Below are 21,464 nucleotides of genomic sequence, written 5' to 3'. Positions count from 1 at the left end.
ACATGATTTTGTACACGACTCCTGATTTGGAAATACTCCAGAGCATTGTCATGGGAAGGCTGGTGGTGTACATGTTGTCCTGACCATGGGCAGTTGGAGTGACCCCTGTGCCAGCAGAGTTACGAGTCTCCAGCTGTAGATAAAAATGAGCCAAATGACATCACACCACCAGGTCAGCACAGAGCACAGGAAAAGCCACGTCTTTCCTGCTCCCAAATAGAGCCCTGAAGGGTTTCTGTGGCTCTCTCCACCATGTGCCCCATGGCTCTTAGCCACAGGGGAGCTTTGATACAGGCCAGGAGGTTTGGATTGCCATCATGGAGCTTCTAGTTTGGTATAGCAAACAACTGTTCCTGTTTAACACTCTGTGTCCTTCTAGATGATGCTTTTTTCCCCAAAGGAGCATTTACCTTTTCTGTGAAAGAGGAAAAAAAAAAGAAAATAGCAGTTACACTGTTGTTACATTGGCACACAAAACACATAGTCTAAACTACACCTTGTTTTTCAGCAGGAATCTGCTTCAAGTAAATAAGATTTTGGCAAGGAAAAAAGGCAGGAAGGGGTGCTCATCTTCTGTAACAGTGGGTATAATAATGGTCTGACAATCTCAGTTTAAGTCTGTGAATCCCAGGAGTATAGTAAGTGAAATCACAGGTGACAAGGAAATGTTTGCTCAGTTTGGACTTGAAGGAGAGAGCAGATATTACACTGTGACTAAAAATAACGTAATGAGTGGCTCTCAGAAAAAAATTGTCTATCAGAACTTTGGAGGATGCTGAATGGTGATAGAGAAAATGTCAAGCCAGGTATTCATTTGAAAGCTATTGCATTGATAGATCCTATGGGTGATTTGAAATATTTTTTAAATTGCTGAAAACTAATTGTAAATTTCTGAAGTGGAGCTATTCCTATAATTTTTCAGATCTATGAACCAGAAGGTAGAAACGCTTTTAATACTTGAATGAAAACCAAATTGCTACCTTAACAGCAGATGTTGAAAACTGGCAACCAAATTGTCTTGATGTGGATGCAGGGCTTTGATTTTAGTTTCCTCCTGCAATCCAAAATTACTAATATTGTAATATTCTAATGTTCTAATATTAGTTACAAGTCAAAGGAAGTGCATGGATATCTGCATGTTTCCATAACTATGTTGAAAGCAACAGTAGGAACTTTGACCACATTTTTAGAATGAAAATGACTAAGAAATAATTCTAAAATTAATTATTTAATTTATTATGCCACGTATTTATTTCTTCTATTGAAGACCAATTTTTTGTGCTGGACTTTCCATATGTTCTGGAACAAAAGGGCATCAACTCTTTGGGTATATACAATATATATGTGTGTTTACATGCTGTCATGCATTAGAAACTTAGCACTGTCCCTGAAATGGGAGAAGTCGGGGTTTAATCTCTGAAGAGCAAAGTATAATATTTGCCAGGCAACTAAGAAAATATTATTTGACTTTGTTCTGCTCATTAATAGCTGCTATTACTTGTATTAATGGTTTTTAGTGAAAAAGACATATTTCATCTGGAAATCTTAGTGAATGATCTAACTGGGAGCAGCTGGATTTGGCCCTGACTAATTTATGGGAAGACAGGAGAGCGAACAAATGGTAAGAGGCAAGCCCAGATGGAAAAGCATCTTGAAGCTTGTGAAGAATTAATAACCCAGCTGATTGTCTGGCAGTGTCGCAGGGAGGGCTGGGGCTGAGGACAGAGGTGTGGGGCCCGCGCTGAGGCGGCCATGGCGCTGTGGGGCTCCGGGCCGGGCCGTGCGGGCCCACCGGCCGCTGCCGCCGCTGTTGTTTTCCATGAAAACGCTCAAATGTTGTCAGCCCCGTGCAGAGAGCCACGAGGGAAGGCCGGCTGTGCCCCAGGGCTCTGAGCTGTGCTGGCCCGGGGAGCGGTGTCCTGCGTGTCCTTGCCGGGGTCACGCTCCGTGCGCTCCGTGGCCGCAGCGCTGCCATTGCAGCTCTGCACAAGCGTTCCCTGAACGCCTCGAGGTCTCCTCCTGGGCATAATCAGAAATTCCTTAGTCTTGTCATAGCTCATGTTTTCAGTGTGAAAGGTAAAGAAGACTGGCACGTTCTCTGGCGTGTCAAGTGGGAGTGCTGAGGTTGTTCCAGATTGGAGTAGCTATTTATGTATTTATTGGTCCGAATTCTGTGGAAGGATCTGATTTTCTTGCATCACTGGTAGAACTCTCACCTGTACCGAAAAAGAGCAGTGTTTGTTGTATGGATATTTTTTCTAACCAAAAATGTATAGATTCAGTTGACTTCTTTGTTTCCTTTCCAGCTGCATCTGCTTCCAGTTTTTGAGTTTGGTTGTCACTTCCCTTGAACAAGGTGTTCGTTCTGATGGATCCGTGTAATGGCAAACAATACCTGCAGCCACACTCCACGGTTCCTTTCCTTCCAGCCCATTCCAGTCCCCAGCCAGCATATGGGAAAGAACCTTCTTCTAATACCCAACCTAAACCTCCTCTGACACCACTTCAGGCCATTCCCTTGGGTCCTGGCCCCGGTCACTACACAGAACAGATCAATGCCTGCCCCTCCTCTTCCTCTCACAAGGAAGCTGTAGCTGCAGTGAGTTCTCCCCTCAGTCTCCTCTCCTCCAGGCTGAACACACCAGCTCTGCTTTTCTTCCCCCTAAAAAACCTGGGCTTTAGCAGCAAGCAGTGCTGCTGCTGGCCAGCTGGAGCAGAGAAGGCTCGTGCTGTCACTGAAACGCTGCCCTGCAATCAGAGGAGGGATTGAGTGTGGATGTGCCATGCAGGAGGCTTCAGTGCAGCACTGAAAGGGAAAAAATTGAGTATTTTTCTGTAATTTAGTGGGGGGGGGCCCTCTCCAGCTACTGGCACTAGGTTTGCTGTTCAGCCGGGGAGTGGATGTCGCTTTTTTCAAAGCTGTCTGCCATCTGCAACTAACTTGGACTGGGTGCTCTGCTCCAAACCTCAGCCTGAATGAAAGTCCTGTAATTGTGAAACATGTTTCAAACAGTAAATAAGTGTTCCGGAAGGAATTAATTTAGATGAAGGTTTATGAAAAAATGGTTTAGAGGATTCCAGATGTGGAAGAATGAGATGGATTATTGCTGAGGTAGAATATTAGAGGAAGCAGGGCTTCAAATTCTTCGCAGCCAGTAGAAATAAATGTGATCATTACCAAGAATTAATCTCACTAATCCAAAACATTCCTGCAGGTGTTTTTCATTAATTGTAAAATAGTTAATAAAATAATTAAAGAAATTCTGTGGGGTTCTTCTCTGTTTGGTTTATGACTTGATGTGCAAAATCTCTAAGAAAATAGAAAGATAATTTTGAAGGCAGTAGATTTTGACATTTATCCCCATTTGCAGCATTATTAGCTGAGGATCTCAGCTAAAAATTGCTTTGAATGTTATAAGAATACTCATGAAAGATGAGTAGAAGAGGTTAAAAAAATGTAATAATAATTTCCACATACAATATCGTATCCTGGTTCCACTTTGTGCTTTTTTCAATTTACTTTCATATCATCATACCTGAAAGCTGTGGAAGCTTTTTTGAGCACAAAGCTACTGATGTATTCTTGAGAATACCTGTCTGATACACAGTTAGCAAGTCCTTTTTTAGCAGTTTGGGAAGTTTCAGTAGTTGCAGTCAACATTTTAGTACTTGTGATGTAGTAAATAGACCCAAGTGTATACTAAGAAAAGCCTTTTACTATCACTTGCTGCCATATACCTGAATGGAGAGAGACTAGCAAGGGAAATTTTGGTTTATGGGATGTTGCTCAAAACACAATATACAAAGTGATGAAGTATTTGAAGTTCCCTTCCTGGAAACTTTTGGGCGCATCTTTACTTCTATTTGCTGGAGTCAGGTAAGAAAAATGTGTGTGCAAGATTGTGCTCCAAGGAATTGTTTGTTTTTGTTTGTTCAGATAAATTATTCTTACCCCAGGGTCATGATTTGTTATCTACCTTGCAGTGTTTGAGAGTTTCAGTCTCTCTTATAGGAAAAGTAACTGAGTTCTCTCACAGCCACTTTCACTCAATTTTGAAAACCAAATTGTGGCTCATAAATTCAACCTCCAGGTATTCTTGCACTGCAAGTCATCAGCAGGAGCAGCAGCCTCTTGAAAAATAAAAATTTTCATCTAGTCTCTGTGTTTTTGAAAATAAAGATTGGAAATAAATTTTAGTGTATCATAAAGCAGAATTTTAAGGAGGTTCCATCAGAAAGGATTGGTGTCAATATTTAAACTGAGCAAGAAAGAGAAAAATACATGAAGCAAAGAAAAGGATCTTGAGTATTGTGCAGGGAGGGGAGGGCTTGGCATCTTAGGACTTGCTCTGGGGGCTGGATTTTTTTTTTTTGCATATTTCAGCTGAGGAATAGTTCCATTTCTACTCTTAGTTTGTGGGCTCTTGATAATTCACACAAAATAAAGTCAGTGTCTGTTTTCCTCCTAAAGCCACTTCGCATTTGACACTACCTTTTGCTTCTGGCTGTTGTTGTATGTGCAAGCACAAGATGAAGGCAAGCAGGATCTACTCACAATCTTGGGAACAGAATTAATTGCAAGGGGTGATCTAGTAAAATTCCAGTATTTTAGAGCTATGTGTAAGGTACATTTGTATCATATAAGTGTTATACTGGGAAGAGTAATTCACGCTGAGTCCGCCTTTTGGAAATGCCTTTCTTGGCTGCAAACCTGTGGGAGGTTGGGCTCTGTGGCTGCACCAATTACTTGTGCTTGATTGAATCCACTGCCTGCATTCACTGAGAGAGAAGTGAGAGCCTCTCAGGCCATGACTCAGTGGCCTTCACGGTAATGTTAGCACTCCTGTTGCACCTCTGCTGCCTGTTTTGCTGCAGAAATCAACATTTGAACTCCCAAGTCCTTATTTCCAAGTGGTGAATGAGTTGAATAGTTGCAGATGAGCCCATTGTCATGGTCAGGGATGGAGGGGACTGCAGCCCTTGCTGCAGGCTCTGTAGGAAGGGTGTGTTCCTGTCCATGAAAACAGCAGTCCAGGGGATTCCTATGGAAAATGGCACCTCCATTTACAACCTTCAAATACAACAAATATTCAAAATTACAGATGAGATTAAATGACTAACCATAATGGTGAGTCTTTCTAAGATCATTTACAGACATGGGGATGTTGTTCTTTTGGAATGCTGCAGGCAGTGAGTGCAGAGCCATATTTGCCAGAGCACCAACCACTCATCTATGTGCACTTAATGTGCAGTTGAGTAGTGTTGAGGAACGTGAATGGTTGTATTGCATAAATGGTCTGCAAAAAAACATGAGTTCTTCCTTCTTGATGTAAAATTCAAGTAATCAGTGAGCTCAAGGCTTGCTAGGGAGAGAGCTGCTGTGTGACTTTGAATTTTTTCAAGAACTTTCAAATGTTCCAATAGGTACATTCAAGAAAAAAATGAGGTTTGGAGCAGCAAAGTTGAAGAAACATTTGTCAGAAGTGATGAGAAAGAAGGGAAATTTTGGATTATAGAGTAGACTAAGATTGTGAGGATGTTCAGAGGGTGACTGGGAACTGATTGAGGATGGAGCAAAGCTGCTTTATGAAATGAATGAGGAATAAAGATGATGCAGCCACAATCAGTGGCACAACAGTGACTATCCTTTTGAGATATTTACTTATCTGAGATCTGTCAAATGGAATTAGCTATGCGGGCTAAGTAGTAATAACAGGATTAAAAACCTTCTCAGGGCTCAGTCATAAAACAAGTAATTCTTAATCCTGTACTTTGTCAATGATCACTTTAAGTGAAAGTTTTCACTGCAGAGACAAGGCAATGTGGGTACCTTCATCATTAAGAACACTAACAGCCTGAAAAGGGGGGAGAGAAGCAAAAATCATACTCCTGATCTTCAAAAATCAGTTAGATTGGTTTATTTTAATTAGGGAAGATTAAATAAAATAGAATCATTTGGCCAAGCAGGCTTTTTTGGTAACGTCTTGAAAGCTGCTGTTTATGTAAGATTGTCAGCTGTAAGAAGTTGCTTCATAGGAAGCAGTATTCATTAGAGTGATTCACTATTTAGTCTACCTGTAATGGAAACTGGTAGCAGTAGTTTTATTTGACATAAATAACAAGTACCTGGCTAAATTATTTTAGTTTTTGTGGTTAAGCAGTTAACCATGACTTGGTTTTGCTCATATTAATTTCTTTCACATTAGAAATAAAAGTGCATTTTTAGTGTGAAAATACACATTTACAGGAAGTTCTTGTAGATGTTACTTCAAAAGCTTGATAGATCCAGCATTCTCTCATTGCTTTCTTTTGCTGTTGAGTGATACATCAGCTTCCCAGAAATTCTCTGAACCAGTATAAAGATTAGTACATTTTGGGGTTATGCAAACTGGGTCAACTATTTTTTGCTTCAGTTTTGAGCTTACTGCTGAGCTTTGAATTCTGACCATAAAGGACTTACTTCCTAGTCACCCCCAGTTCCCAGTAATGGTTAAAGCCATTGCAGTACTCATGATATGAAAAAAACCTCAGCTTTATAGCTTTCTGCAGCAGAAATCATGAAGTGGCTACTGTTAAAAATCATTAGTTTGGGGACTCATAGGAAAATCTATTTCAGATGGTAATTTAGAAGGAAAGGGAACAGCAGTAATAGTGATAATAAAACTTTGCTCTTTGGTTAGTATTTTCCCATAAGTCGTTTATTATAGGAGTATGAGAGAATGATAAATGACCAGGCTTTTTAAATAGGCTTTGGTGGAAAGATATTTACTTCTTGTTACACTCCCTGAGACGCTGTGTATCAGTTCACAGTGCTGAAATGGTGTAACAAAAGTTTCTGTGGTATCCTGTCACAGATGGATTTTCTCAGTGTGAATCGAGGTGGTGCATAATCATGATGTTGCTTTGATTTCTGTGTTAAGCTGTGGAAGTGCAAACATGGCCGTTGTGATTTATTGCACTTTGTCATGGAACCTGGAGCTCAGCCTCAGAAAATGAGTGAACTTGATACCCTTTGCAACAAAGTGAGCAGGGAAAGAAGAGCAGACAAGGCTAATGGGTGGCAATGAAGAAGGAGACAGGAGGATAAGGAGCCCAGACTTGAAAAATAAAGAGCATTTATGTAGTACACTTGAGGTAAAACTGGTGTGTCAGTCAGAAGTCGTCAGCAAGTTGGGAAAAGTTAACTGCAGGCTGCTATTTGTTTTTGCTTCTCCAGTGTGTTTCTCACACCATGATGCAAAGCTGTAACTTATATTTGTGATGTATGTACTATCCTGTATGTCCTTCCAGAAGTGTGTCTCATTTCACAGTTAGAAAACCAGATGAAAATTTGTTTATTCATTCAGCTGCTATAAAACTTGACTCCTGTATGATTTTGAGGAATGTAATAATGTTTTTTTAACATGAATAGAAATATTTCAGCTGGAAATACAATTTCAAAGGAAGGATTTGCTTGCCATAAGTATTAAAAGTTTGTTTAGTTTGCCCAATTTTATAATAAAATGGAATATGAAGACAATGTTGGTGGAAACTTATGCTGAATTATTCTGTAGACTGTTCTGAGCCTGAGGAAATTATGTATTCATTGCTGAACATTCATTTGTATCTACCAAAATGTTGTTTTTTCTCTCAATTTCTCTTACCTCATCCAGATTTATATATTTGAAAATAACATCTACTATCAGCCTGATGTAAAGAGCAGCTCATTGCGCCTGACATCCTCAGGAAAAGAAGGAATTATTTTTAATGGAATTGCAGACTGGTTATATGAAGGTAAGCTGGATGAATATATCTGTTTATTAAAACAAATGAAAGGCCCTTGTACAGACCCAACAGCACAAATATTTTCATTTCAGAAAATGCTGAGGGTGGGTTTGCTCTTTTCCCTTCTAATTTTCCTGCAAGATTGCCTTTGTATCAGTTCATTCTTTGTACTGGCTGCTGGTTTGCATATAGCAGTGTTTTCTGAGAAAGAAGAATTCATTTCAAACCAGTGTGGCAAATAAACACTTGGGAGCATGTAAAAGTGAGCAGGGAAAGGGCACAGTTTGCTGCTTTTAGGGACAACAGTGATGATCCATTTACAGTTAAAACATCCCCATAGAAGAGGGAACCCACATTTGTATAGGGGATAGTTCAGTCAGTCTTCTACAGCCAGCACCACAGAATGTTTCTCTCTGCACTCAAAATGCTTTTAAATGATAATGATAAATTTAAGGAAAGAAAAATTTAAAAAAAAGGGAGCAGATTATCTAGATTGGTATAGCAGCTTAAAAGTAATACACATTTCAGCTACTCTTTCTATGGGACTCATGTATTCTGCAGATAAATAGCTTGGTGTTAAATACTCACTTACCTGAGGTATAGAATTTCTTGTGTGGAGGGTGTTTTTTAGGAATGGTGTTAATGCCATACACCATTCAACTTCACCTTAAAAATTATCTATCCACACCTCTTGGCATTGCAGTAGTTATGATCAAACAGCTCACCATGGTTTTATTTTTGTTTTAAATCTCTGCCCAAGTGAACTCTGAAGTTAGAATGGTAATTTGCATCCTTACTAGGATGTTACCCACTTCCAAGGTTTCCATTAGTGTTTTGAAATGTTTTAATGTGGCAGCATGTTTCAAAACCAAAGAACATTTCTAAAATGGAATATAATTTTATAATAATTTAGTAATCTTAAAATCTAACAGGACAGCATGCAAGTTGAAGATTTGAAGCAGATATAGCTCATCGAAGTTGATGTAGTATATCAAGTTTTTGCTAAAACAAAGTGGAGTCAGTAGAGTCACAGCCAGGAGAAGCAAAAGTTGTCTAGTTTGGGACTAGAAAGTTTCTCAGGTGATCTCAAAGCCTTCCTGATGATGCATGTCCTAAAGCCTTCTTTAGGTTAAGAAGCCTTCTTTGCTCATTATTTTCCAATTTTTTTAATCCCAAGTGGGATGTTGCAGTTCCTGACTTCCAGAGAACTTGCTGGGCTCCCAGGGCTGCAGGCAGGCATTGAGCCCTTCTCAGCTCTAAACACCATGGAAGTCAGGCTGGGAGGGAGTTCTGTCTGTCCATGCTGAAGAGCCCCGGTGTCTGTTGACATGAAGGAACACGCTGCTCCTTTCCCATTAACCTAGAGCAGTGCTCCACTTTCAGCTGAGGATTTTAACAGCATCAGAAGCTGAGCAGGCTGAATATTGTCCAGGTGAAGTTGAGAGATTTTCAGCTGAATCGAGCACTCTTTCTCCTTTCACCTCCTTTGTTTTCTTTTTTCATTTCATGAGTTTGTTATTAGCATGTTACCTTACAAAGCGCTTGGGAATAGCTTTTCTCTGTGTGAATAACCTTGTCTAAATGCAAACAGTAATATTTTAAAGCAAACATAATTGTGAGTTTTTGCTATCTGATATTCACCATTTGTTCTCTCTGCTCTTCTCCTGTGTAAAAGGTTTTAGTTATCCAGCCAGGCAGAGAAACATGACCCAGAATATATAACTTCGAATATAGATCCCAGCTTCATTTCACCTAACCTTAGATAATTCAACCCATTAAGCTGCCTCAGAACCTTCAGAATCCAATTAGCAACTTGGAGAGTCTCTGTTGACAATTTAAGTAGTTTTGTTAGGTAAGCTCTCCAATTAGGTATGCAGTCAGGCCTCTTCCCTTTGTACACTACTCTCAATTAGTTTTCCAGCCAAATTCTTCAGATTTAACTATAAAATCCTTACTAAGCAGGCCAACATATCAAATACATAATGAAAATTCTAAGTCTTGTCACAAGTGGAGGCAGAAGACTTGTACAGGGAGAATTTGGAATTGCTCAGGAGCTGCTATACTGGGATTCCAAGAGTTTGGGTTCTGTGCCTGTGGTTGTTTCTGGTTTGTTTCTTTTGTCTGCGATATAGAATGACAATAAATGTAAGAAAACATTGAGTGACATTTTTGAGAATTGGATTAATTTGGAAAGCAAATAGAATTTGGATAAAAAGTTTGGTTCAGATTTTCAAAAAGTTTCACTCTAGAAAAACTGAACTTCCCAAGAATTAAAGCTGTTCACTAGATTAAGACAAGAAGTTCAGAATATTTCACTCCAGAAATTATTACATAAATATGACTGTGTGAAGATCTGCATGTTATCAGGTGCCACAAGTCAAAGAATCAGGTATACTGAAGCTCTGTATTAGGAGGAGAAGAAAAAATATCTGCAGTCCCAAAAAAATACCCCAACCCACCAAATTGCTTAAAATTCTTTAAAATGCAAGTAGACACATGTATTGAAATGCATTAGAACTAAGCATACGTCAGTAACAATCATCTTTCAAATTTAGGTGATTTACTGATGTTAGTGGAAGGATGCATTTGAGGAAAATGATTAAAGCTTGGTCCTTCAATGTTCCTTGTTGTCCAACCATGCAACCCAGGATGATGTGAACTTACTGAAATTACAACAGACACATTTCAAGTTGGCACAGGGAGAATAGCTTGGTGCTGGCAGAACAAGCTGGACAGTATGTGTGAGTTTTTTTATGGACTCTAAGGAAATCTGGTTTTGCAGAGGAACTTCTTCATTCCCACATTGCCCACTGGTGGTCTCCAGATGGGGAAAGACTGGCCTTCCTGACCATAAATGACTCTCTGGTGCCCAACATGGTTATACCCCGGTTCACAGGAGGTCTGTATCCAAAGGGAAAGCAGTATCCATATCCTAAGGTAAGATGAGTGGGAATGCATCCCACACCTCCTCTTCTATGTTCACTGATAATATTCAGCCATGTGGAAAGAGTGTGTCCAGACTAACAGAGACTGATTTTATTCATGATGCTTTTCAGGAAATAATAGTTACCCTCCTTTTTTTTTTTTTTTTTTTCAGTAGATTATTATAACACCTGAAAAGAATCTCAGGTTAGGGGACAGTAGAGAAACTAATTTGAAATAATTTCATCACTGATGTTTGGCTTAGAAAAATGAATCCAGCACCTCAGAGAGAAGGGTAATACATTTGAAGGACTGTGTAGGAAGAAAGTCCAGCTCCAGCTGCACGGGAGTCAGACAATCTGTGTGTAGAGCACAGGACAAGCTCCTTCACAGATACAGAGATCTCAGTAGATTGTGCTGTCATTAATAAATGTGACAGACTGGCATTGAATAAGATAAGCCACAGTAACATATTCTCATGGCCATCAAAAAGAAAAAAAAAATAGAACTATCAGTGTTTTAGAAGATTTAGAGAAGGGTTTTTGGATTTGTTTGGAAATCCACTTTGGAAAGTGAAAGAACAGCTCAGACAGGGATAATGCCTGAAGTCACTTCTTATTTTCTGGGAATTTTCTGGTGAGGTGCCTCCAGATCTGTTGTTTTAATCTTCCAGCTAGTCAGTTTATCCAGCTCTTGCACACAGTTTCAAAGTGTCTGAGGTCCTTTCCACCTGTATGGTACTCCTTTGACATTCAGGGGAAGTTTATTGAGAGTTAAATTCTTTTTACCTTGCTATTCCTACCGCTGCTTTTTGATGATGAACCTTTATTCTTGACGGCTGAACAGTTAGACTGTACCAGGTACTATGAAACAATAACATACATTATATAAATAGAATATCTTTGTGCTATGAAATACTCTGAAATAATGAAACAACAGTAATTTTAGGGGGAGTTTATATACTTGCATTGGCAAAAGGCCTTGAGTGACAGAGCAAAGAAAAAATAAGGAATATTTTTAAGACAGCTTTGTAAACGAGAAAGGAGTAATTCTATTTCATTAGCAATTCAGCATAAAAGTGATACACAACGCTACTTCAGTAATCTCATTAATGCAAAAACATTATCTTTATTTAATGTCTCCATTTAATACAAATTTGGCTACTCGTTAAACATCATTAATTGGTAATGAAGCTGGTGGTGTAGCAACAGAGATTACAAAAAAGATTTGGTCTTTATTATAGAGTACAGCCATCAGAGAAAATTATAACTAGGATTAAAAAATAAAATGAAACACACATGTTTTTGTGAGCACTGGAACATGCTTATCCATGTCTGTGTACATGCCATACACACAGACTGTATTCTTAAAAAAAAAAGTAAAAATATCCTAGCAGTGTTAAAAACACAAAAATGCCACTTCCGTGTCCTCCATACCACTCAGAAATGAGTGGATACAGCATTCAGACTTTATTTTGAGATAAGCCAAATTTCTGAAAGGGATTTGTGGGTGAATTTCAGCCCATGAAGAGCCAAGTATACAACTTTGTCATTTGCTGTAGTAGATCTGTAGAATCAGTGATTTTTAAACAGGGGTCAGCCCCACTGAGGAGCACACTTCATTCTTTGTATCCCAAGGGTGTTATGTGATTAATTCCTGCGACGTGAAACTGAAACTTGGGGATGGCATGTCTAGGACAGGGATGTGGGACCAGCAGCACCTCCCTGCAGCCCTTCAGAGCCTCTCTTCCTGTTTCCATTGCATTCCTTCATCCCAGGAGCATCCCTTAGTAATGAGCTGTATTATGGGAGAAGGATGATTCCCACCTCCCTGTAGATCCTCAGGATTTCTCAGACTCATCCCAGTAGATATCCTTCAAACTGCCATATTGTTCCCCTTTAGCCACAAGAAGCATTTTGTTTCCCTTGGAGCTGGTCTGCCAAAGCAGCTGGCTCCTGGTACAGGCCAGAAATTGAGATTTGCAGCTCAGCAAACAAGGGAAGGAAGATTGAGGGAAAATGGTAAGGAAAAAGAGTGAAGGAAGAGGAGGAATGCTATCCCAAACTGAGGTAGTGCAGCTTTTCAGAAGGAACAATAGCATCTGAAAAAGGCTTAGCTGGAGGCTGGTTTTACCTGCTTTAACTATAGATTAGGAACTAATTGCAGATTTAGGAATTATGTTTTGGCAGCTGACTTTACTGAACTGGGCAAGGCCACTTCTAGTGCTGGTCATTTGCTCTGCATAGGAAAGTCTTCCATCAGTAAAGGGTGGTGAGAGAATCACTCAGAACTTCATATTTTTATCTGTGTGATTCATATGGCTATGAAATTAATTGTTCAGATTTAAGATGCTCAAACTTTAATAACTCTCCATTGTAAAAATACTGAATTCTGTTAATAAGTGGGTCTGCTTAGCTGTCACTGATTCAGTGCCTCTAAAACTCCTATTTATTTTTTCTTTTCCAAAGGCAGGTCAAACAAACCCCACAGTAAAGCTGTTTGTAGTTAATCTGTATGGACCAGCACATACCCTGGAACTGATGCCTCCTGACAGCTTTAAGTCAAGGTATATAATTTCATGGTGAAATGTTTTATAGTAATTGTTCCCAAAATAATCAGAATGTTAACAGTGGCCACTTATTCACAACTTTTACAAACATTCCCAGGCTGGTGTAGCTCTCTTTTACACAAATTGAGGTACTCTAATTTATTTCAGGAATAATTTAATTGTGAATTATGACTTGCAATTATTAGTGTCAATTGGAATGCTTGCTGATTGTGTTAGTAAGAGAAGTTATTTTGAATATGTTGAGCATTTTGAAATATTTTCTTTCTACTGATGAGCCACTACTGAGAAACATAATAAAATCTGCTGCTGCTTGCTTACCCTGCATTAATTTCAACAGTGCTATAAGATCTGAAAGAGATTTCTTGCCATCAAGATCAGCATCTTCACTCTCCTTAATGGCATTAAAGTTGAACTCTTAAGTGTGAGAAGGTGCAAAGAAGTTAAGCAAGAAAGTATAGTGTAAGAAAAGATCCATAAGACAAAGAGAATCTTGAAAATGTGTTTCAGATGTTTTGGTTTCATTTCAGGATGTTTAGATTCGTTCTGCCTCCTCAGCAGATGGAGAGTAATAGTGGATTCAAATATGAATGTTAGTATCTTAATACTTTTTTTGTCTTCCTGAAGCTGAAGCCAAATCTGTGGAGCATCTTTGCCAGTTCTTGAGAAAGATATTGCTGTTGTTCAATTGATGAAAGTTCTGGCTTGCTAGTACATGAGAAGACTGAGTAAATCTGTTTAAACCTGGGGAAAAAAAGTTAGTTTCTTCTTCATTTTAACTATTAAGGTATAATTTCCATGCTATAAAACTTAGAAAGATTGTATAATTGTGAGCCAGTTTAACTGTAAATTGTGAATTTGACTCGGGATTTCAGTAAGTCTTTACACTGGTAAAACTGGTCTTTACACTGATGACTGTGTATCAGTATATAGAGAGATATGAAAATGTGCTTTGAACAGGTTTTTCTAGAGCAAAAAATCTTTGAAGTTTGTAATGATTGGGAGGGGTTTTTCATAAACTATTAGCTTCTTTAGTAAAAGTAGTAACTACCTTTAGCAGTCAGTTTATTTCAGTGCATTTCTAACCCTTTCATTATGGAGTTATTAGTAAATAGGTCACGGGACTATTTTATAATTCAATTGAATGGGTCATTATCACATATAGTTTTAAGGATCTTTCAGGGCTGAAACATTTCAGAAATAGGTATTGTACAGGTCATAACCATGTGCTGTTATGGAGAGATTCACTCATACACAGGGAAACCACACAAATGGGAAGGCAGGGGGAAAGGGGAAGGGAAAGACGTTCTGTTAGTTAACCAGAAAAAGCAATATTCAGTTTCTCAAATTCTCCCAAATTGTGTCTGTCCTGGTGTAGGACCTTTGAAGACATAAAAGTGTTTTCCCTGACTTTTAGGGCATCTGGGAACTTGATGTAAGATTGAATAAATTAAATGAAAAATTCAATGAATAAATTCAATGAAAAATTCATTTTCTTATTTTAGGGATCCTGTAAAGGTGCTTGGTAATATTTCCCAAGTCCTGTTCAGGCTATTTTGATATAAAGACAGGGATAAGACTTGTAAATTTTACTCCTGCAACTTTCATTCTGTAGAAATATTTACCACCTACTATGCACTATTAATGCCACAGAAAGACGGAGAGTATTCCTTCAACTACGTGGCTGTATTTCATGCAATTACAGTTTCCCCCTTGGTGCTTCCATTTCATGTGTACAGTTATGTTTTCTTCAGTGGTAAATATAATTTAGTATTTTGCTTCAGTCCTTTGTCCAGAATGCAGTTAGTTTTTTTTCCTCTTTAAAGTGGGGTTGTGAGGAAGCTGGAGGTGTGTGCAATAGAGCCTGAGAAGCTTGGAGACACAAACTGGTTGCTCTCCTGTTTGTGTCATCTGCTGTCATGGTAGATCTTATTTTATTTGTGTATACGTTTTTACCCCTCAGTAAGATTAAACATTTGTTAAAGCAAAAAATATATATATATATAAATAAAAAGGTAAATATTAGAACACATTTGAAGTCCCCATATCTATTTATCATTCTGGTATCCAAATATGAAAATATCTGTTTTACTCAAAGTCAGATATGAAAGCCAGAGGAATCTGTGCATGCTGGGTTGTTCAGGTATCTTCTGCAAACACAGCAGCAGGCTGGGTGAAGCCCAGTGCACTCCTGTCTCCTGCCTCTCCTGAGCTCAGCTTTGCAGCTGGTGCTGCTCAGCATCTTTTGATCTGTAAGGAGGGTTTTCAATCTGTAATTAAAAGCCTGTTGTCAAAGAGTAATGAGATCTCTATCAGTAATAGATTAAAAGCCTAATTATATTCAATATAAGCCCCTTGTTTTAAAGGGGGTCTGAGTTTTTTCCAGATGAGCTCGCTCCACTGTTGCACGTAACTCAGCTGGACTGTGAGAGCTGCCAGCTGCCAGCAGGGGAGAAGGGAAGAAAATAGCTGGGTTGGGTGACAGACTGCAACAGGTCTTCTCTTAGCATCCCCAGTCTGACAGCCCAGCAGGATCTTGGGAGGAGGGAGGCAAATCCTCCTTGCTAGGAGCCCAGGGAGCCTCCTGTGCTCAGCCAGGGCTGTTAAGGGACAGGGAGTTTGGCTGATGTTACGAGCTGTTTGTTAAAACAGAAACAGGAGCACACTGATAGTGAGAAGGGCCTCCCTTTCATCCAGAAGTCCTGTTATAAAATGTTTGCTATTTTATCATTTTGAAGTGGGCTCTAGCTGCACTCTAATATTACAGAAGTTTTTTGGGTGTTTGTTTCTTTGGCAGTAGGACTGGATTATTTTGCAAAAATGTGTGTCATCTGAAATTATTTGTTGTTGGAAAATACTGGCCTCTGTTGAAATGCAGTGCTTGTTTCTAAGCTGGCTGGAAAGTACACAGTTCGTGTGTATTTGCAAGCATATGTTTCACAGTTGGTAAAGTTTGTGTATATGTGCAAAAATTTCCCAGGGGAACATCATACTGAAGGACTGAGCCATCCCACTTGTAGGAGCACAGATGCTGGACATCTGGGGCTATTTTCTCCATCCTTTACTACTGGCACTCTCATGCAGTACAAATTCAACATTTGAATGAGCTGTATATAAGGGTTTGTTTTTTTTTTCCTAAAGTCTAATCTGAAATATCAATGATCTGAACATTGTGTTTTCAAATGTTTTGCATAGGGAATATTATATCACCATGGTGAAATGGATAAGCAACACCAAGGCTGTGGTGAGATGGTTAAACAGAGCTCAGAATATCTCCATCCTTACAGTTTGTGAAACAACAACTGGAGCTTGTACCAGGGTAAGTTGTTTGGGTTTGTTGTGGTTTTTTTTCCCAAAGCTTCTTCTCAAGGTTTCTTCTGCGTTTTGTTTTCATATTCCGAAAATGATATTTGGAAATCAGTTTTCAGATGCAGTAGTTGCAAGCCGAATATAATTAGTCAACAGGGAGGAAATGGATGTGAGAAAATTCCAAATGCAGTGAAATGAGTTAATGCAATTAGCAACTTTGAGTGACATTTTCAGAATTACTAAGCTTTGTTCATTCATTAGCTTTTTGGAAGCTTCAGTTGCTGAACATCATGTACTTGGGATATAGCTAGAGCAGTGACAAGCTTGTCCACTGACAGATATTTTCAGCTGACTGGTTTCTCCTCTCTCCCCCTGCAGAGTTTCATTTTAGATCTTTCTGTCCCTCACAGCTTACATACACTTAAGTAAAAGTGTATGTGAAAGTAAAAGGTGTAAAATTCTCATAACTCCTTCAAATTTGATTGCAGAATTAAAAAACTTCAGAAAAAAATCAATTGAAAAGCAACAGGGATATTTCATTTTTGAATGTAAGCCAAACTGAAATACATTTTTCTCTTTGAATCCAGACACATTCCACCCCTGGACCCAGAATTTGACTTCTGACACTCTTGCATTACATCTCCCCATTTTCTCAGTCAGTCTTGCATCTTGAATGCACTTGGCTGCTTTCCCATTCTGAGTCACAATCTCTTCCCAGAACCAGCTAAAAGTATAAATATTTTCTATACATGCTGATATCAGTACCAACAGATGCTCCAAAGCAGAGGGTGTAATTTGGCAGTGTAAATGGCTGTGAGTGATTAATGTTGCCCTCTGAGTCAAAAGGCTCCCATCAGTGTCTGTTACTGAAGTCACTCATATCGAAGTGTTAGAGGTTATTTCCAAGCTCATCTTCTTTTGCTGCATGCTACAGGGTGCTTTTCCTCACTCAGAAACTGTGAACGAATCCCCAAAGTGTGGATTAAGATTGTGATCATGGAGATTTAGTTGCTTTTCACCTGGTTTCTGTGAGCCTTTTGTCTTTTTATTAAGAAAGTGGGACCTGAACCACTGCAGCTGCTTCTGAGAGGGAAACTATGTGCTCCAGGGTCAGTGGGACTTGTTGGAAGTAGCTATCCAGGGAGCTGCAATCCAGGACATCTTGTAAGAGAGAGACACTGAGAAGTCCCACTCCAGAATACTTGGAGTGCAGCAAAGGACATTTTTAGGGGGGTGAGAAAGGACAGTGATGCACTCTCACCATTGTGAGTGCAGCCCAGGCCTGGCTCATCCCAGAGGGTTCCTACACTGCACCCTCTGGGGTAAGGTGATGCTCTTGAAATCACTAATGGATGAGGAAAGGCAAAATATTGTGAGGATTTAGCATTGTGTCACACCATTTGATTTCATCTGTAAGCCTTTTTTTTTTTCCTCACTAGGATGTTGCACACATCCTCAGATTCAAAAAGGAATGTATAAAACCAACTGCTGCAATAGCTACAGATTTTCATTTTTCACACCATATACACACAGATTCTTCTATAGCTAATAAATTTTCATTATTTCACTGTGACTATGACAATTTGCAGCAGTTGATGTATATTATATTTTTTTCTAGCAATGCGTGCATGATATTTGATTGTTTTGTTGGGTTCTTTTTTTAAGATGGCATGATGTGAAATATGAGTATGAACAATAAAAATCATTAGTTTATTTTTATTTTTTTTTCTCATCACTAATGCCACACTACAACCCATTAAAGGGATTGTGATTTGAAAAGATTCTCACAATTTGAGCTTGATGCTGGCTGCTTGCCCATTGTTGATGAAGGACTTAAAATATCCAGTTGTTAGATGATGCCTAGAGGTAAAAACCAAATGGAACTGCCTGTGTAAAGCTTCTTCATAGCTGATCAGAAAGGACTGAAATGGCATTCTTAGTTCCCCTGTGGTGTTCTACCAAAAAATCTGAATAAAGCAGCTGACTTTGAAATTAAATTATCATTTGTTTCAATGCAAGTGCCAGCAAAGAGGCGAGGAGATTGTAACACAATAGAAAAAAAAAAGCATTAAATACCTAGAGACCTTTTGCTGAATGTGGGAAATATTTTTTTATCTGTAGCTATTCCATAAAAGCAATTTTTTCCTTTTTTCTTTTAGAAATATGAAATGCAGTCAGATCTGTGGCTTCCTAAACAGGTACAGTATAAATTCTATTTCTGGGTGCATAATGCTTAATTGCTTCACTGTCATTTTTATTTAACTGTGTGTTATTTTATAAGCTAATAAAATCCTGAGACCTGTGAGGGTTTTGGAGGCAATATTCCCTTCAGTTTCTGGTCTGCCTGGATTCAGTTCAGTAAGCATTTAGATGAACAGCTGATTAACTACATAAGTCTGGGGTGGTGGAAGACAGACCAGATGAATCCCATTCCAGGCATGTCTTACTTACTGTGATTTGTTTCTGATTTGAAAATGATCTCACCAAATTAAAGCAGAAGGAGTTCAAGGATTAGAGGTCATATGGGCTATAATTGGAATGAGAAAGCAAAATATTTCTAAATTCATACCCAGAACAATATGTTTAACTAATATGTCAGCCAATTATTCCACTTTCATAGCTTCAGAGGAACTGTCCAATAACTGGATGAAACACATTCTATATAAACCACATTTCAGGCTTCATTTTGCAATGTGCAAATGAGAAATCATTTCAACAAAAAAAGCCCCATGCTTTAATAGCAAGCCATTTTCATTTAATATTTCTGTGCAAAGCTAGACATGTAGAGATGGTATCACATCAGGCTACAATTTGTGGTAAAACCCTGATTTAGAATATCACTTCAATGTGCTTATTTTTTCCATACAACTTTATCAAAATCAGTGGGTGTTAAACATATACTCAGCGAGTCCTAACCATTGAAACTTTTGTTCTCCTGAGCAGCTGGAGTTATCTCTGTCGTTATTTTGTTTCTGTGAAGGACGCTGTCATGGAAAGTTCCCCTGCTTTAGGAATGAGATTAGCAGAGCTTTCACTGTGAGGGAGAGTTGTGCAAGGTCTGTAACCCGTGCTTTAGAGCAGGATTGCACATGGCACGAACTATATTCAGCTTTGCCCACCACGTATTTGTTACACTTGGAAGAATTTACTTAAAACCTAAGGATGTTTTCTCCAGCTGACTTCTGAGCACAGCAAAACCAAGGAGACAAAAAAATGTAGGCTGATCTTTTGTTAAGAAGTGTAACGAAAAGTGTGCCAGCCTAACACAAAGTTCCATTTGCAGAACGAAGAACCTGTTTTCTCCAAGGATGGCAGTAAGTTCTTCATGACTGTGCCGGTGAAGCAGGGTGGCCGTGGCGAGTTCCACCACATAGCCATGTTCATTGTGCAGGTAAGGCTCTGGTCAGGCTGCTTATGCCACCCTGCTCGTTTTCTGGGCTTTTTCTGTGGCCCAGGCAAAGGCCTGAACTTCAGTTTCATCAGAACACTTGTGTCATGGTCATCTCTCCTGTCCAGGTTGTCTCTCAGTGCAGTGGGATGTATTACAACTTCTTCCAGAATAAACACTAATTTTACCTTCCTTAAATACACTATACATGCGTATTTTTTAATAAAAAATAACTTTAAATGTCTAGTCAGAACCTGCTCTTACAGTACAGTAAAGGGAGGCAATACCCAGACTTAAAGTTTGCGTGAAAGTTAGGACACTTTTATTACCCTCTGCAACATTTTTCACCAGCTTCTATTTCCCAGGGTCATTACTTTTTCCAAAGAAGAATCTGAAAGAAGATAAATTTTCAGTGTGACTTTGAAGGTCACCAATATGAAGTTGTGATGAACTAATAAAGGAAATTATGCCCTGGAACGGAACACTCCAAGGCATCTATTTAAATCATCAGAGCATTAATCCAGGTGCTTTAGCAGAGCCATATGACATAGCAGGGATTACCAAGGGACCCAAAACATCAAAATAGCAGATTTGTGCCAGGCAACTCTTGTTATCTGCCTTTATGAGAGTGTTCTGGTGTGAACATTATTAAGTCTGAAATATGTTCACAGTGCACTGCAGACAGAGCAAGAACAAAAGAACTTTAATGACAGTTTAACCTGAAGAAACAAGAACAAAGATACTCATTCACTTGAGTAAATATATCAGGAAAGAGTCAGTGAAAATAAAAGGGATCACAGACATGTCAAATTCTCTTTCCTAATGAAAACAGTAACTCAGATGACAGTCTGGTAAAGGTGTACTGATATAATAACCACATAAAAATTCACACATGAGCAAAACCACTTAGTCAATCAAGTCTTATTTTGGTATCTTTCACAGTGTCAATAAGTATACCTTTAAAACACATGAAATGATAATGATCTGGGTCTGAAAGTTCATTTGCAACATTCCCAAGGATTTTACAGATACAATCAAGTTTCCTTAACTTGTAGGCTGTGACATTTCTTGCTACTAAAAAGCCCAGGAAACTTGGTCCTAATTCAAGAAAATATTTAAGCAAAGATTAAGCCCACACCTATTCAGCAAGGTAATTAAATACACACTTTTAATTCCAGCAGAATAATGTTCATAGTCAAGCTTGTGTTCCAGAATTTAGTATTTTGTCCTTTTCAGGCAGAATGAGAGCCCTGGGTACAGCACAGCTCCAAAACTAAAAAATACTTCTATTTTGCCTGCCATGACCATGAATAAACAAATCTGAATGGTATCACCAATGACAAATTTGCCTTTAAGTTCAGCTGCTCCTGAGAAAAAAGAAATGTGATATCCCATGTATCAGCCATTATTCATCAGTAAGCAACATTCTGCGTGGTAATGGGGCTGATACAGAGCAGTAAAGGGCAGGAAATATGTTTATATGATGTGTTTTACACACTGCATTAATCTGATTGT

The 21,464-nt window shown here is 38.8% G+C and overlaps 1 protein-coding gene across 3 annotated transcripts in view; it reads left to right on the top strand.

Annotated features, from left to right (window-relative positions):
• Window positions 1-21,464, top strand: part of DPP10 (dipeptidyl peptidase like 10) — a 189,845-nt gene that overhangs the window by 142,506 nt on the left and 25,875 nt on the right. For 2 of the 3 annotated variants that reach the window (XM_062498736.1, XM_062498734.1), the window contains 6 exons: window positions 7,653-7,773; window positions 10,547-10,701; window positions 13,155-13,252; window positions 16,448-16,571; window positions 18,721-18,759; window positions 19,845-19,952. In XM_062498736.1, coding sequence (XP_062354720.1) covers window positions 7,653-7,773; window positions 10,547-10,701; window positions 13,155-13,252; window positions 16,448-16,571; window positions 18,721-18,759; window positions 19,845-19,952 — 645 coding nt within the window. The remainder of the gene's footprint in view (window positions 1-7,652; window positions 7,774-10,546; window positions 10,702-13,154; window positions 13,253-16,447; window positions 16,572-18,720; window positions 18,760-19,844; window positions 19,953-21,464) is intronic. The other variant, XM_062498735.1, reaches the window with a different exon arrangement.

Source organism: Cinclus cinclus, chromosome 9 (assembly GCF_963662255.1).
Source record: "Cinclus cinclus chromosome 9, bCinCin1.1, whole genome shotgun sequence".
NCBI lineage: Eukaryota > Metazoa > Chordata > Aves > Passeriformes > Cinclidae > Cinclus > Cinclus cinclus.
This window is presented reverse-complemented; position numbering and strand designations above follow the sequence as displayed.